Source organism: Oculina patagonica, chromosome 9, assembly GCF_052425735.1.
Source record: "Oculina patagonica isolate OP01 chromosome 9, crgOcupat, whole genome shotgun sequence".
NCBI lineage: Eukaryota > Metazoa > Cnidaria > Anthozoa > Scleractinia > Oculinidae > Oculina > Oculina patagonica.
Window position 1 is genome coordinate 18,316,439 of NC_135766.1, and position 17,354 is coordinate 18,333,792.

The 17,354-nt window shown below is 37.2% G+C and overlaps 1 protein-coding gene across 1 annotated transcript in view; it reads left to right on the forward strand.

The window, feature by feature from the left end:
- Window positions 1-17,354, forward strand: part of LOC144665000 (uncharacterized) — a 37,615-nt gene that overhangs the window by 14,637 nt on the left and 5,624 nt on the right. The window contains exons 4-5 of the mRNA XM_078526188.1: window positions 7,973-8,044; window positions 16,914-16,985. Coding sequence (XP_078382314.1) covers window positions 7,973-8,044; window positions 16,914-16,985 — 144 coding nt within the window. The remainder of the gene's footprint in view (window positions 1-7,972; window positions 8,045-16,913; window positions 16,986-17,354) is intronic.

Here is a 17,354-nt window from a genome sequence, read left to right on the forward strand (position 1 = left end):
TAGTCTTGACCCAGAGTTTACACGAAGCCGGCGCTTCATCGAGGACCCGCGTTTATCGAGAAAATACGACGACGGCAACAACAACAACAACTAGAAAAATATTAATAATTACAGCATGAACAAAAATTAACTTAAATCGGCAAAAAACTTCTCAGAATTGAAATAACAAAACGGGCTGAGTTGTTAACTTTGGGTTTGAAGATGGTGACTCCATTGTTTCCTGTTGTTTATTCGATGAACATGATTAATAATGGTGAGTGCGCCACAACAGAGGTCTAGAAAGGCTTAAGTTTAATGCTTACATTTGTATATCGCCATTGTTCGCTTATTCCTTCTTATTGAGTACGGTTTGATGTCTTTACTGTCTGTGTAAATGATCTGTTTCTTCTTTTTTGCCCCCGTAATCCTGTAATTTGGGTATTTTTTAGTTAACTTTTGAACGGGACAGAAGGCGGGACCTCCATTTTGCTTTCGGGACAAGCGAAGTCCATGAAAAACATCCACCTTTACACCCAAATATTTTTCTCAAATCGGCTTCTTAATAGGAGGTTTTACTCCTTGAATATTAACGTTTAATCCATGTGTCGTTCCGTGTCGCTTGATTTAGCCAAACGTAATTTATATCTTTCTGTTTGAGTGCAAAGGAATTATTTATATGCAGAATATGTTAACAACTGACGTACAAAGTCGACGTACATCAAGAACCATGTAACCTGTGCCAAACTTCCTATTTCTTTTCTCGTCCATATTTTGTCCACGAAATTCGCTTTCCGCAAAGCTAGGAGGCTAGGAACATCTCCCGCAGTCAGGGGGGTGGGGGGGGGGGGGGGGGGGGAGGTTGGAATTGAAGATGGTGACTCCATTGTTTTTAGTTGTTTATTCGTGACCGACTCATCACGGCCAGTGTGACGTCATATGGCAAAGAGAGAGCGATTTCCTCGGTTTAGTCAGATGAAAAGGATCACAAGTTTTTTTTTCCAAGCATCGCAAGTACTTGCACCACACCGTCGTATCAAACTTACTCAATAAAGTGGTCCATTATCATAAGAGCATATCTGCACATGGAAACCCGGTAAGCTGCAATTTGTCCAAAACAGGGAAAAGATGAATTTTTAAACTTTAAAGTAACTTTAAAGCAAGTTTTGATGTTTCGGTTAGCGATCGCTCGTATTATGAACACTCTGCTTCCTGTTCAGTGTGGAGTGTATGTTTGTGTCATTCGTCCGTTTGATTCAGCGGGCACTGAATGTTTACAATGCAAAGCCGAGAAGTGTTTTGACATGTCCAAGCTAATTAACCGTGCGAAGCCGGTTCATAATCTGGCTGGCATTTTTTTGTCGTTTTTTTTTTTTTTGTCGGTAAATCGTTCCAGACCCACGCGGCCCAGCCGGCTCCTTTGTCACGGTCACGCAAGATTTGATGACCGCTTGGACATGTCCAAGCTATTTTAATAAAAACTACCAATATGTCAGACCCATGCCACGCGATCGCTCGCCTGTAGCTATAAATAATCATTCACCTATTTTAAAAATATTTACGAACACTCTACTTTCTGTGTGAAATAGTTATTTTTGTGTTATTTAGGCGTTTGGCTCGGAGCAAGTACAAGTCGTACAATTTACCCGGAATGTGTTGAATATTGCAAAACAACGACTTGTTTTCTGGATATTCCAATTTTTGTTTTGAATTTATTCTGGGAATCGAAACGTATATTGCAAGCTCAGCAAGAATGTGTCAAGGCACGAAATACACGTCATCGCGCCAGGGGAATTACCTTCGCACTCATGCTCTATTTACAGCTAATTCGAGAAAGGTTGTCGGAAAGACTAGTCTTTATTTTGGCGTGAAATGGACTTCTTTTAATGCCATTCATGAACTGGTTTGGGTTTATTTTATTGAACATTCGGACAAAAATAAATATTTGCATGCGTAAGCAGGCATTTATGCGGCCAGGCGTGCTGAAGGAAATTTATGTCACGCACACTCCGTGACTCACACAAACACGACTTGTGTGTTTCTCAAGTGACTGCTTTTCTAAAGATTTTTTACTGTGCGGCGCTTTGCCTTTCTAGCCAAAGAACTGAAAGAGGTGGTCAAACACTAACCGCACGGTTATAAACTGCTTGCAGATTCTTGTTAAAAATGAAACGATTACCCACGGGCCCAGGGGACTCGTTGATCACGCAAGTTTTGATGTTTATTGGCGATCGCTCGCCTGTAGTTATAAATAATCATACTTATTTTTTTCTAAAGCATCTATCCGGTCCGGAATCCGGAATCCTTGAATTTGATTGGCTGTTGACGCGCGTTCCGCCGGTCCAGTTTTTTTCTATCCGGACCGGCTTTGCCAAATTTTTTCCTTTGGTCGCTATCGCTGGGCTAACAAACACATGAAAGTTTTGCTCTCCAAAATCGGAGTAGCTACCCACCAACCTCTGTACTTGTGAAAGGACAAAATTGCAATGGAATTAAAGACCTCGAAGTTCTTCAAAAGGCGAGTATTAATTTCTTTCACAACAAAATCGAGTGTTAGTTTACCGTTCGTACTAAGTTTGTCGTTGTTTGTGCACTTCGTCGAACTTCGCAAAATATTCACGCCATTGCCAAGTTGCACAGGTTTTCAGACTCCATTTATGAGTTAAATTGCCTCGTTTATCTGTCTTATCTGTCACTTTTTGCAAACATTATCTACTATCATTCAAGAAAATAAGATTCGTTGATTGAAAACGGTCAAATTAATCTTCCAATGTTGTGCCGTACGTAGACGACCAAACTACTAATTTCATTCAGTTACGCTTTCGCACTGTTTATCAGAATAAAATTCTACTCGGAATCAACGCGGAGATTATTAATTCGTCGTCTGCAAGTGTGAATAGCTTGAGAAAATGCTTTTCATTCAGAGTATTTTTTAGTCGGCGAGGGTTTACACGCTGCGAGTAGTTTCTTTCAAGACCTTTAAAGCAGTTATCGCGGGTTTGATTCGGAAGCCGAAATCGATTTAAAAGTGTTTAGTTTTGTGCTACATTTGTGCTATATTTATTACTTCATTTGTTTTTCTTAGATTTCTCAAGTGTAAATTAAATATGCTGAACCCTTCCTTGAGTACGGTTCATTTTAGCGAAGCTATTTTATACGGAATTTATAAATATAGCAAACAGCATTATTATTCACTCTTGCTAACCCGTCGATCGATTGAACAATGAACTTGAATGCGCGCGTAAAAAACAAAGATTTTGCGACACAATCTTTCTCGGTTTCTTTAACCAAACAAATTAAAGTAGGAAAAAAATAAAAATGTTATTTGCCGGCCTAGGTCGGTCCGTATAGGGAAAAACTGTGCCCGAGGTCTTGAGTACGGCCCGAGGCCGTAGGCCGAGGGCCGTGCTCAAGACCGAGGGCACAGTTTTTCCCTATACGGACCTCCCGGCCGGCAAATAACATATATATCTATTTTAAAAATATTTACGAATTCTCAGCGCTCTGTTTTTTTTTTGTTAAATATGTATTTTTTAATTCAAGCGTATGGCTCGGAGCAAGCACTGAGTATTCACGTTGCGATTTGACATGTCCAAACTACTTATAAATGAAAAATGAATTATTTTTCGTGTGTTATGCATGTGTTTTGAGTTTATTTTTGGAATCGAAAGGAAATTGCAAACCCAGCAAAAATTTGTCAGGGCACGCCGGACAAGGGGAAATTACCTGCTGAATCACGTAGTCAGGCATTCTCTATTTGCGTGCTTTCAATCACGCGACTTCGCAAATGCCACTGAAAGCTGTGTTTTTCTAGCAAAATAGCAGTTAAACTTCAAGAACTTAATTTTTAAGCTTCTTTTATTTTAACCAAAATCAATTTATGCCATTCAAGTGGTTTGAGCGTATTTTATGTAAGATTCGGCACAAAATAAATATTTGCAAGCCCAGACAGAAATTTGTTTATGCATCAGTGGATCAAAAAAGAAATGACGTAATCAGGGAAATTTCGCTTTAATTCTCCAAACTTTTTGACTGGTGCAAAACTCGGACTTGAGTCGTCGGACGACGCTAAACGGAGAAATACAACGGGATGGCCTCAGTCTACTTTTTATTTTTGCGTGAAATGGACTCCCTTTTATTGTCATTTAACTGGTTTGGGTTTATTTTATTCAACATTGGAACAAAAAAAATATTTGCATGCCTAAGCATGAATTTATCCGGCAAGGCATGTGGCATAAGGCAAGAGATGATGCAATAAGGGAAATTCAGCTCACGCACACTCCGTGACTCACGCAAACACGACTTGTGTGTTTCTCAAGTGACTGCTTTTGTAAATACTTTTTTACTGTGCTGCGCCGTACCTTTTTGACCTTTCTAGCCAATTTTAAAAAAGAACTGAAAAGAAGTGGTCGAACATTAACCGCCCGATTATAAACTACTTGAAGTTTTTTGTTTTATATAACGGAATAGGCAAAATCGTGAATTCGTTGAATTTCCCGTAAAATAGCTTTCTTCAGCTTCAAGAAAGCCCAGATATGTCTTGATTACAGTTCATGTAGACGAGGAAAATTGGCTTATTTTTATGTGACAAATATATTTGGTGCGAAGCTGGTGTGTTAAGCTTTTATGTGACGAATAAAAGTTGTCACATACGAAAAATTGCACGTGTAGACGACTCGGCACATAAAAGTGGCAAATATTACGACAGAACAAGTGATCCTCAATCTCCCAACCTCCCACTTAGCACTGTGCTGCGCGTATCTCTGTGCGTATCTCTGCTGTTCAAGGTCATTACTGGTGCACTGAAATTTGAACTGTTGACAAATAATTGTTGTGCCATCTACACGATCAAATATATTTTGTACATAAAAATTGTCACATAAAAATTCCGGCTTTACACTTTTACATAGATTTAATAAACGGTGTTTGTATTATTTGCTGGAAGGTGCTTGGAAAACAACCTCCTCGTGTTTTCTTCTTTATTTACCATACAATATAATTTAAATGAGGCAGTAGAAAGCAACAATGTTTGTTTGTTTGCTTCACAATCCGTCCAGAATCTTAAGGTTAAACAGTTGTATTCAAGTAGAAATCCCACTAATATCTAACACCTTTCAAGATCACGCGCTACCCTATTTAACAAACTTCCGACGAACCTTAAAAACATTGTGGACCATGATGCATTTTGCAGGGAAGTAAAGCGCTTCCTTTTTACAAAAATCTAAACCAACAGATTGATATTCAGTAGCTTTTTTTATTTTTATTTTTATTTTTTATTTTTTTCTTAGATGTATATAGTACAGTATTTTTTTAAATGCATAAATGTATATAGTATAGTAGTATAGTAGTTTACAGTAACTTAACGATTATAGAGTTTTAATTGTAAATATCATTTCATTTGTTAGGTTAGGTTAGGTTAGGGTTAGTTTGGTAAATGAAGAGCTTCTCTGTAGAAATGTTACCAATAAAACCATTATTATTATTATTATTATTATTATTATTATTATTATTATAATTATAATTATTATTATTATTATTATTATTATTATTATTATAATTATTATTATTAACGACTGTGTTGGGAACCTTAGTTTTCTCCTGATGCATTAAGTTTTCAAATAATTAAACCAAAGGCTTTTCACTTGATTTTAATTTGTTCGCGATGATTTTTACAACTTTGCAGTAAAGTCTAGCCAGGGGTTAGAGGTAATCGTTACAAACCGGACAAAAGTACCAAACTTGGCATACAAAGACCATTGCACATATCATTTTCAAAAATCTAGTGCCCCAAAAAATCCATTTTGTTGGAGGCGGGTGTGACGTTTGTTGCGCCGGTTGAGGATGATGTTTGTATAATTATTCTCAAACAAGTCTTGCTTCAATTATACCAATAATGTTCCTCAGAATAATAAATAATAAAATCATAAAACAAATTGCAGATATCATGGGAAACAAATCGTCGTACTTTCCAAGAGAACTATGTATTTCATGACGATAGACGAACTGAATATTCAAAGCAGACACTCAAATTCGCTGCGGTGTAAATGTTCTACCAAAGAAACCTTAATAAGTTTTAGTAGCGTGTTTTAAAATAAATACATGCGCTGCCCAGTATTTCTTTTTATTACAAGGAACGGGTAGTTAACTACATGTGAGCAAAGATCAGAAACTGTGCAATACTGGGATATTATTTTATCCTATTAAGCAATTAAATTCTTTCTGTACTTTCTGGAAATATGCGGCTATGGCGTTTAATGTTTTCACGCAGTTTGAATTTTTACTGACTGGCGATATGATGTAGAAGTTTTTATTTTATAGAGCTTATTATAGCTTGAAGCGTCAAAGTGATTAAATATCTTTATCATTAACATCATCGTCATTTACAAAACCTTTGCCGTTGTCTTAATATAATCATTGTGACTGTTGGTGTCGGGATCAGTCAATTCGAAAAAAGAACAAAAAGAAAAGACTATAAAACAATCAATTTTGTTCAAAAATAGTAAAATTTGATAATTTCAGTTCTTTTTGCGTAAGACAGCAGACAGAGCCAGGTTGATCAAAGGATTAGTCACTATAACGTGCAAAGTGAAGTTTGTTTTGTCAACATTTACTTAATGGATATTGATTCATCAATTGACCAGTCAAATGTATCTAGTGAATCTCTGTTGAGATGCTTGGCAAGCTGAACACCTCAGATTCAATGTATAGATTCAATGTATATTATTATCAATACACGCGGCCAAATTGAAAATCGCCTTCTTGAAAACACGCGCTTTGCGGGCCGCAAATGACTCCTGGCGGGCCGTTAATGCATTAACGGCCCTGCAGCTGATTGGTTCTCGGTTCATCAACCGATTAATTTTAGCCAATCAGCGTCGCTGACGTGGGAAAGCCATTCAGGTGCGTACGCGTACAGCAAGCTTTGAAGTTAACGCAACTATGCGCAGCCTTGAACAGTTTCTCGCGAAGCGAATTGTGTTCGGAAAGAAAACTCAAAGTCCATTTGTTGTAAATGGGACAAAATGCAGCCAAAAAATCGGATTTAAGCAAATGCACAAGGCGAAGAGACAAAGAGAGCAACTTCTTGTTGTCTTGCGAGAAACGAAACATCGTTCACTTGAATTGTATAATTTTCCGGTCGAACTAATATAGCAGCAGCTAAAGCAGTTGCAGGAATTTTACGCCGAAGCTCAATCGGAAAATGTAAGTTTGTAAAGTCTTATTATCCATGAATCAACCCATTGCTTAATTATTATTTTCAGAGACACTGCAGCTAGCTCTTTTTTACTACAACTGCATGCACAATAAGACATAGGCCTCAGTAGTATCGTGTAAAATTTTCATTTTGCGACGAAGTACTTGTGTTATTGAATCTAAGATGTTAACCTCATTAAATGCATTTGTTACCTAACTGGATGTTATTTGGCATTTTATATTGATAATAATGATAATAAAATTTGACACTACGCGGCGCAAATAAACAATATTCCCTCAAAAAGTCATTTTATTCCCTTATTCTCAGTCGATTTTTTTTCTCCCCAAAGGTCAAGAGTCAAATTTATCTAAGCATGGATAGATGTTTTGGTAACTTTTACACGTGCGCCGCCGAACATCCGAATTTTTCGGACATACTTTACTGACTGCGGTTAGAGTTTATCTATCCGGCAACCGAGTGACCAAGGAAACGAGGGCCTGAGAAATAGACGGCTTATAGCTGGGGATGATACAAAATCAACAATAAAAGAGTTCTCGTTTAGGATTTAACCAGGATTCATTAAAATATTATAATTTCTAAACATTTTCACATACCCTACAAGATTTATTAAAAAGTCATTAATCCAAACTCATTTTTTCTTGGGAAAATGTCACATCCCATTTTATTTTTTTTTTATTTCTGCACGGTGATTACTTTCAAGTATAACACCACCATACCTAAAATATAATTAACAAAATATGTTGGTTGCGATCCTAACCTCTCTTGTCATTAATCTTGTAGTGATTTGTCCAATAACCCTTTGGAAGGATTGCCTTCGGGAATTTTCCGCCACACTAGGTCGCTTCAATATCTGTAAGTATTCAAAATATTATCATTAATAATTCATTCAAAAAATACCAGGAAAATTTGTGTTTAACGAGTGTCGTAATATCTGATAATGACACGGCTAAATTTTAAGTCCAATTTCCTTGGCCGAAATAACCCAAAATCTTAATGTTAGTGCAAGAATAAAAAGTTCTACATCAGAGGTTTTTGAATAAGCTCGCAGTTCGTGCTTTATCTAGTCTAAAGCGCCTCGTGTTTTAAACTTAACGTACGAACTGCGAGTTTATTAAACATTACGAAATCTTTGTACGAAATGTAATGTATTGTAAAATCCCGCAAGTTTTGATTTTCCTTCCGTTATAAGTGATGTAAAGCGCATGGGTTCGATAAGAATAAAGGAATAAAAAACGCACCCGAGTGCATTGTTGAGTTATATAAGCACGCGGGAATTTTTAAGAACACGAGAGAAGTGCATAGAGAAGCACGAGGCGCAGCCGAGTGCTTCTCGCACTTCTCGAGTGTTCTTAAAAATTCCCAAGTGCATGTACAACTCAACAATGCACGAGGAGAAAGTTTTTATTTCTTTTATGAAATGTTAAAGAAATTGCGCGCGCTAAAACTTGTGACGTAAGCAGCGTGCATTATAACTCAATAAAGCACGCGCGTGACGTATGCAGCGTGCTTTATGGAGCTATAATGAAGTGAAACTGACGAATTACAGCGCGCGCAATTAATCGGACATTTTATAAAAGAAGATATGTAATAGTGGTGCACGTGGGGCAATTAAAACTAAGACCGCAATGTGTGAGCTTATAAGATTAAACAAGCATTTCTTATACTACGAGATACCATCAATTTAAACGTGACCCTAGAACGACGGAATTCAACATTTCTCAATAAACATAATAATGGTATTCTTTTTAAAAAATATGGGGATTACTTTGAAATGCAACAGAGAAGTAGAGTCGGCAATTGCCATATAAATTAAACAGGCTATAACAACTAACCTACAACAACGATGATGATAATAATAATAATAATAATAATAATAATAATAATAATAATAATAATAATAATAATAATAATAATAATAATAATAATAATTTTTTTTTTTTTTAGAAAAATAAATAAAAACTTTATTAACCAATTTCTAAAAGAATTACAATGATTTGACTATTCGAATAAGGACTTTATATATAAACATATTATTTACATAATAATAAAAACAGTGTCTTTAAAAATGTAGAAAAATAGTAAAAGCGACTTCGAGAGCAATAATAAAAGAAGAACTATATATTAAAAAAAAAATATTCGATCTAAATTGCAGTACGAGAATTCTCTACTTGAAAGTCCATATCATAAATGTCAATGTTCCTGTTTCTCTTTACAGTTCTTGATCCCCTTAGGCAGATTAAGGCGGATCGGAGGATCGCAAATGAGACTTTTGATCTGATCCAAGACACCGTTGTTGCGTAATCCTCCCCTTTCTTTGCGGCGATTAATTCTGCAAGCCTACTGTGATACCTCTTGCACTCCTCGCCCATTCCTCCGGTGGATGTAAACACCAATGGAGTGAAAGTTCCCTGTTCTACTTGAAGAACCCTGTCTGCGTAAGCCCTCTTCTTCTCATTCTCATGGTTACGGTATATCTGCTTGGGGGTTTGGTCCTTGTAGGAATCCGCGTTGGGGTGACACACCCTCACATCAAAGAACGCGGATCTCTGCTTCTCCCAAAACCCCCGGGCATGTATATCTAGGCGAGCATCTGGCGTTGTGTTAGCGCCGCTTGGTAGCCTCTCTCCAGTCAGTTCTTGAAGGACGGGCTCTATTTCGACATCATTACAGACCATCTTAAGCAAGTCAGCCTCGAGGTCACGGAGTTCATTATGGCGCTGAATTATGAATCCGCCTCTCCTACAAATCATTGCATGATCGATTGTAATAATAATAATAATACATAGATTTAGGCAGGCCTTAAAGCGAAGCTCCCAGGTTATTTGGCCTTTATACTTTTTAAGACTGATTTTTTTATTCATGCTATTTTCTTATATATAATACGTATCCGTTTTCACTATGAACAACAACAACACCACATAAGAGTAAACAAATCGATAAATCAAAAAAGGATTATGATAAGCTTTCTGTGCATAACCCCCCAAAGATAAACTAGCTTAAACTCTCAAAATAAACAAGAACAAAGAAAGTGTTGCTCTAGAAAATATTCATTCCCCCACCATAACTCGTATGTTACAGCGTTACATAGCATACAACTGGAAATGGAACCCTATTCGATGGAACTGGTAAGACGATACGAGTATTATTATTGCCCGATACCAAAAATAACAGTTTTTTGCTACCAAACCGGAGTAAAAGCTAGCCGCAAGCAAAATATTGACATTCTGTCATTCCGCCAAGTAGGGCCCTCCAAAACAATAACATCATTTTCCTTTATAGAGTCCCTTTGAGCTCTTATGGGTTTAACTTTGCTTTATTATATGTAAACTAAGCAAAAATTCTGGAGAGGCAGGAATAATGTTTGTTAGTCCTAAACTCAGGCATAGATTGCTCTTGCAAGCATGAACAAAACATAATATGACATATTTAATTCTACTAAAACAGAAGGCTTTTATTATATTACAACAAATAACTGATCTGTGAGACACACCCACACATCAAAATAGCTGTGTTCAATGTTTTATTATTTGATTTCTGAGTTCGGTTTTTATGAACTAAAAGTTTGCCTTAGAACAACAAATATCTCATCAGTTTATTATTGTATTTGTGACGTTAGATAAGTGACGTAAGAACCTGGGAACGAGGTTGAAACCACTTGCAAATTCAAACGATCCGCGACACTCCAATGGAAGGGCATTTGTGGATTTGAGTGTCTGTTCTCCTGTCTGGCAACATTTGGAAGACTTGAGCCCAAGGCATTGATAAAAGTCTCTTTATAATTATTTGTTGGCTCACTAACAGGGTTTCTCACATTTTCTTCAATTACATTGCATCAATAATAGGGTGATCCATAGCTTCTGTCGAGATCAGGAAGGGAACTGACATATCATGCTTGTCATCTAAGGTAATTAGTTTGAAAGAAACTTCAATCCATCCTTCGTATGGGATTTCTGTACCATTAGCTGTTTTCAGATCAAGTCCTTTGTCATTTAGCAGTTCATCCATTTAACGACTCTCAGCTATAGGCAGGTTCTCAGCAATCCAATCCTTGGAACCAATAGAAAATTGGGCACCATTGTCCCATAATGCTTCAGTTTGAACTCACTGAACCATACATCTCTTACCCACCAATTATGCAACTTTACCTTGTTGTTTGGTGTTAGGTGACTAACATACATGCAATTGTTAGAAACATCTCTTTTCTCCAGGTAAGTCAGGTACTTGATTGCACTACACAACAGCGTATGCTTCATCCAGTGGGCTGTTTGGCATTTCTGAGAACAATAGTGTACTGAATGACAATTTGAACATTACTTTAAAGATAATCCTTTCCTGCCACAGTTACACAAACATGGAACCTTTTTAATGTGGTCATCAGCTACTCCCTGTCTCGCGGTGGTAGCCTCCTTCGGTTTCCCTGATGTGGTATGCTGGCTGCACCCCAGCGACATCCTCGTGCAAAATTGTCACTTGAACCACAGCAGAAACAGAGGTCACAGAACTCGTGGTTTGTCGTTTGGCATGCTGGGCAGACACTTCTCCTTTGGTTCTCAAATGGTTGCTAGAGTGGACTCTTTCTCTGTCTCTGATATTCTGGGTAGCCATAGCTTCTTTAAAGACAACAATATCCGATTGGACAGTCTCAAGGGTGACCATCAGGACGTAACAAGTCGATAATTTCGATAGTCGATAAAATTCGATCGTTGTCGATCGAATTCGATACTAATCAATCGACAGATATCGGAAATCGATAAAAGTCGATCACACAATTTCTTGTGATTATCGACTTTGATCGACTGCGATCGACAAGTATCGGAAATACAAAAAACTGTGGTGTTACGTGGTGTTCCAGTGTTACGGCGGGCTACAATGAAGCTGCATGAAGTTCTTGCCATCATTTCGCAAGGTAATTTAAACATTCAATACTGTAATCAGCTGTAATGAATAACAGACGACTTGGTTGTTTAGTTTTTTATTAAACTTTATTGCCATACGGACGGAATAATACACTTCCATATAAAATTCGTTCGAGCTATTACTGGTTTCGATAGTGCTCGGTATTTGTCGATAATTGTCACTGATTTGTCAATCGACAAGTTTAATTTGTCGATAAAGGTCGATAATCAGTTGAAAAACTTGTGATTATCGACTTTTATCGACAAATTAAACTTGTCGATTGACGATTATCGACAAATATCGAGCACTATCGACTTATCGACTACGTTTCCGATGATCGACTTTGATCGACTTGTTACGTCCTGGTGACCATTAATCTGTCAGGCCTTTCAGCCTTCGCTTCCTGTTTTGACAGGATTTTTTGGCTGCGTTTGATCACCTGAATCGACCTGCGTGCCGTCAACTTTCAAGCAATTGACTGATGTTTTTTTTTGTGAATGGTAGCTCCAAGCTTACCCTTTCGCTCTGACTCTTAAAATACGACCACGTTGATTTGTGCCATTAACTCTCAATCCGTAACATCTACTTTGTGGGTGAACGGCCGCAATTTGTTACGGACAGATTTATCTTGTAGGCCAGTTTCAACAGCATGCAGAAACAAGGGTGCATCGGAGATGATTCGTGTTTTTCAGTACCACCATCAGCTTGCGATGCAAAGAGAACCTGTTGTCGTAGATGAAGTGCCATGCTCGACCTACTCGCCGTCAGCTTGCAAGCAATTTACTCTGATGTTTTTGTGATTGGTGGCTTCAAGCTTACGCTTCCGCTCTGGCTCTTTAGATACGACCACGCTGATTTATGCCATTAACTATTCATCCATAACATGCAGATGATGCCATTTTCCTTGACCTGTCGAAAGCATTCGATAGTGTGCCTCACGAGTGCCTTCTACTTAAGCTTAGCCGCTACGGTATTGATGGGCCATTGTTGCGATGGTTAAGAAATTTCTTAACAAACAGGCATCAGAGGGTCGTGATACGTGGCACCCACTCTAGTTGGTCCCAGGTAACATCTGGTGTGCCCTAGGGCACAATTCTCGGACCTACTTTGTTCCTGATTTATGTTAACGACATAACAAATGTCGTTACATCTACTATCAAACTGTTTGCAGATGATACAAAGATCTACCGTGAACTCAATCATGTCGATGATACGTTTGTACTACAGTCTGACCTGGAATCTCTAGAAAACTGGACAAAGAGTTGGCAAGTTAAGTTGAATTCTGAGAAGTGCGAAGTAATGAGAAAAACGCTTAAGCAGGACAAAAGTACACATCCTTATTACCTGTCAAATATAGAATTAAGATTTGTCGACTCATATAAAGATCTAGGTGTGAACATGTCGAGGGATTTATCCTGGTCGAATCACGTGGACGTAATTGTGAACCAAGCTAACAAAGTGCTGGTCTTATTAAAGCGTACAGTTGAGAATAAGAACAAAGAAATTTTTCCATGCTTTACAAGTCATTGGTGAGACCGATCCTAGACGAGAGTACCTGTCCTTAGTAGAATGTTATAAAACAGTGTTCGGATTAAATGGTCTAGACTTTAACGATTATTTCGAGTATTGTAGAAGCAAAAGCACCAGAGCCAACCATCCGTTTAAGATCCAAACGAAATCAGCAAGAATTAACGCATTCAAGTATTCCTTCTTTGTTATAATTATTAAGGAATGAAACAATTTGCCAAACTATTTCTTCGGACACGACATTAATGTAAATATTTTTAAATCAAACCTTAAAAAGTGGATGGACATTCATTAATTATATGCCACAGTACCAGATATTATAGATATTTTAGATTTTAACTTTTAGATTGTTAATTTTTTATGTAATACTTTTTAAAATTTTTAAATTTTAGATTGTAATTTAGTTAGGGGACCTAAATAGGGATGACCTCATGGTCCGCCTTTTCAGATACAATTTGTGTAATACCATTTGTGTGTTTGAATAAAGTATTATTATTATTATAACATTTACTTTTCTAGATGAAGAGCCGCAATTTATTATTTACAGTACCACCCTCAGCTTGCGATGCAAAGAGAACCTGTTGTCTTAAATCAAGGTCCCTGATTAAGAAGTCCTGGGGAGTTTCCTTAGGTCTGGTTCGGTCTTAACATCTGCCTTAGGTTTTCTAAGGTAAGCTCTTTCATGGTTTCTAGGTAGAATCTAAACTTCAAGCTGGGGTTTATAGTACGAATGACTGCATCAATTATCTTACGTTCTTTGTATCCTTTCTCAAGTTTTGCATCTATTTGGCGCAACTAAACTAACGAAAGGCAATCTGTCTTTTTGTTCCTCCCCTCCAGTAACACCAATGATCTTACAAGCGATCTTTAGAGCAGTTTTTACATCAACGCGGGACACGTTACCTTCTTCTGGTGAGTTTGTGTCCTGGCGCTTTACCAAAGCCTGCTCCATTTTCTTCTTGTAAGACTCCACCATTTCCTCGAATTGTTTACATAGTGCTTTGTATTCCATTTTCGGTTTGGCCGACTCTTCTTAGTTTTGTCCTGTTTCTTCGGGTGGTGATGGCGTCCCAGCAATAACATTCTGAAGTTCCGTAAGATATTCAACTTTATTTTCCGTTTTTCCAAGCTCAACTTCTACTTTTGCACGAACGATCCGCGACATGGCAAGCTTACTCTTCCCTTTGTATTCCTTTGATTCCAAACCCACATACTCCGCTAACTGCTTCATTCCACGATCGGGAGCTTACAAATTCCTCCCTCGACTTGAAGTTGCAGTTCTTCGAGCTCTGAATCCGTCACCTTTCTTCTTCTTACCACATAAGTTATGTTCCAGTGCAATTAAACTCTGGTAAACACAATTTACCGCCATGACTTCGATCGACATTCCTTTGCTTTGATCACGGTCTCCACACAAAACAAACGCAAGACATCGGTTGAACATCGGTCCTGACAGGGTCGCCATTTGTTAACAGGTAGGAGAACCGACAATGTCCTTTTATTGGGTTGTCTTCTCGAATAATATACAGCAACCGATCGAACAAGCACACCAAACAGATCGAACGAATTTTAAACCTCGTTCCGAGGTTCTGCGTCACTTATCTAACCTCACAAATACAATAATAAAATGATGGAAATTTTTACTCCACAAAAACCAGACTCAGTCATCAAATGATAAAACATTGAACACAGCTATTTTGATTTGTGGGTGTGTCTCACAGATCAGTTATTTGTGAAGCCTTCTGTTTCAGTAGAATTAATTTTATTTTTTGATCATGCTTGCATGGTTTTGTATACAAAGAAATGCATGGTAATTATTTCACCAAGCAATCTATACCTTAAGTTAGGACTAACAAACAGTATTTCTGCCTCTCCAGAATTTTTGCCAAGTTTACATGTAATTAAGCAAAGTGAAACCCTTTAAGAGTGCTAAGGGACTCCTATAAAGGAAAAATGTGTTATCTTTTTGGGAGACCTTATTTGGAAGAATGAAAGAATGTCACTATTTTGCATTCGGCTAGCTTTTACTACGGTTTGCTAGCAGAAAGCTGCTATTTTTGGTATCGGGCAATAACATACCAGTTAGGGTGGGGTATGGATATTTTTTAGAGCAACACTGTCTTTGTTCTTGTTTAACTTTGAGAGTTTAAGCTAGTTTATCTTTGGGAGGTTATCCACAAACTGCAAATGATAATCCGTTTTTGATTTATCATTTTTCCACTCTTATTTGGGGTTGTTGTTTATAGTGAAAGACGATACATAAAAAGTATAAAGACCAAATAACCTGAGAGCTTCACCTTTCGGCTTCCTAAATCTATATAATAATAATAATAATAATAATAATAATAATAATAATAATAATAATAATAATGATGATGATGATGATGATGATGAAGATGATGATCATGATGATGATGATGATGATAAGAGTAATGATTTTTTTGCCATGACAACCCCACGAACAGTGATCACGCACGTGTTCATCTTTCATCAAGGTGTTCTAGCCAAAACCATTCAGCATACAGCCTTCACAAAAATCACACGCCAGAGCAATTTGTCTTTAGCCTTAAGCATTATGTGGCGATAACGAATCTCAAACCGACGAAGTCTGCAAAAGATGATCAATACAAACTACCTTATTATAGGAAATTAACGCGTCATGAAATTAACGCGAATTTCAAACATTCGCGTTAATTTAAGTCGCGTTAATTTTTGTTAACGTTAATTTCCGCACCGTTAATTAAGTGGAGCGTTAATTTCCATGACATTAATTTCCATTATTTTGGGTCCAGTTGCTCGTTACAGTCCAGACGTTCTTGACACCAAGGAAAAAGCATTATTTTGTCTGCCACTATCCTTGATACTGCGAATAACACTCAAAGTGGAAAAAGTACCATGCACATTGTTTTTGTTTAAGATTATACGCCTACAAGTGTTGAAATAAACTTGTTTCTGATGTGTGCGTCGCGTTAATTTACTTCATTTTGAAATGTTACCCCCTCATTCGCGTTAATTTCCTTTATTGAGAAGTAATTTTTCCTTCAATTCGCGTTAATTTAAGTCGCGTTAATTTCAAATACCTTAATTAACACGATCGTTAATTTCCTATAATAAGGTACACTCGTGACGATTTCAGAAAGTAAAAGTTTTCGTAGGTACACAGTTACTGTTCAACAAAACCTGCTCTCAGTTTAAATGAAACTTTACAATGATCAATCTACCGTTTCGATTTATAATTAATCATTTTTATGTATTATCGTAGTAAGAAACTTACCATTAACGAAAATAATTGTTAAAGGTCTTTGTCCGATATCGGAGTACAATCTCTGCCACAGGGGATTTTAAACAACTATGCAGAGTTAGCTTTTCTGTAAGTACAAAGGCTTATCTATTTACTCAAAATTGGTTCTTATTAATTTATTTTTCGTACTTTAACACACTCATTCCAGCTTTCTTCAGTATCGAGTTATTAATAAAGTTAGGCTACTAAACAAGCTTTATGCGCTGTTGCTAAACCCGTTGTGCTTGCACGGGTAGACAAAACATAAAAAAACCTAGAGAGGACTTGACTTATACTAGTACCCGGATATTCTGTCATAGTTATTATTAGTAGCGTAACTTGACTCTCGTGCTATGTACGTTGTGTTCCTTTGTGAAAGTTGTACAAAGCCGTAAAAAATACATCGTAAGTTGTGAAACCGCGAATAGAATATTTTCTTTACCAGAGCATAGGAAGACT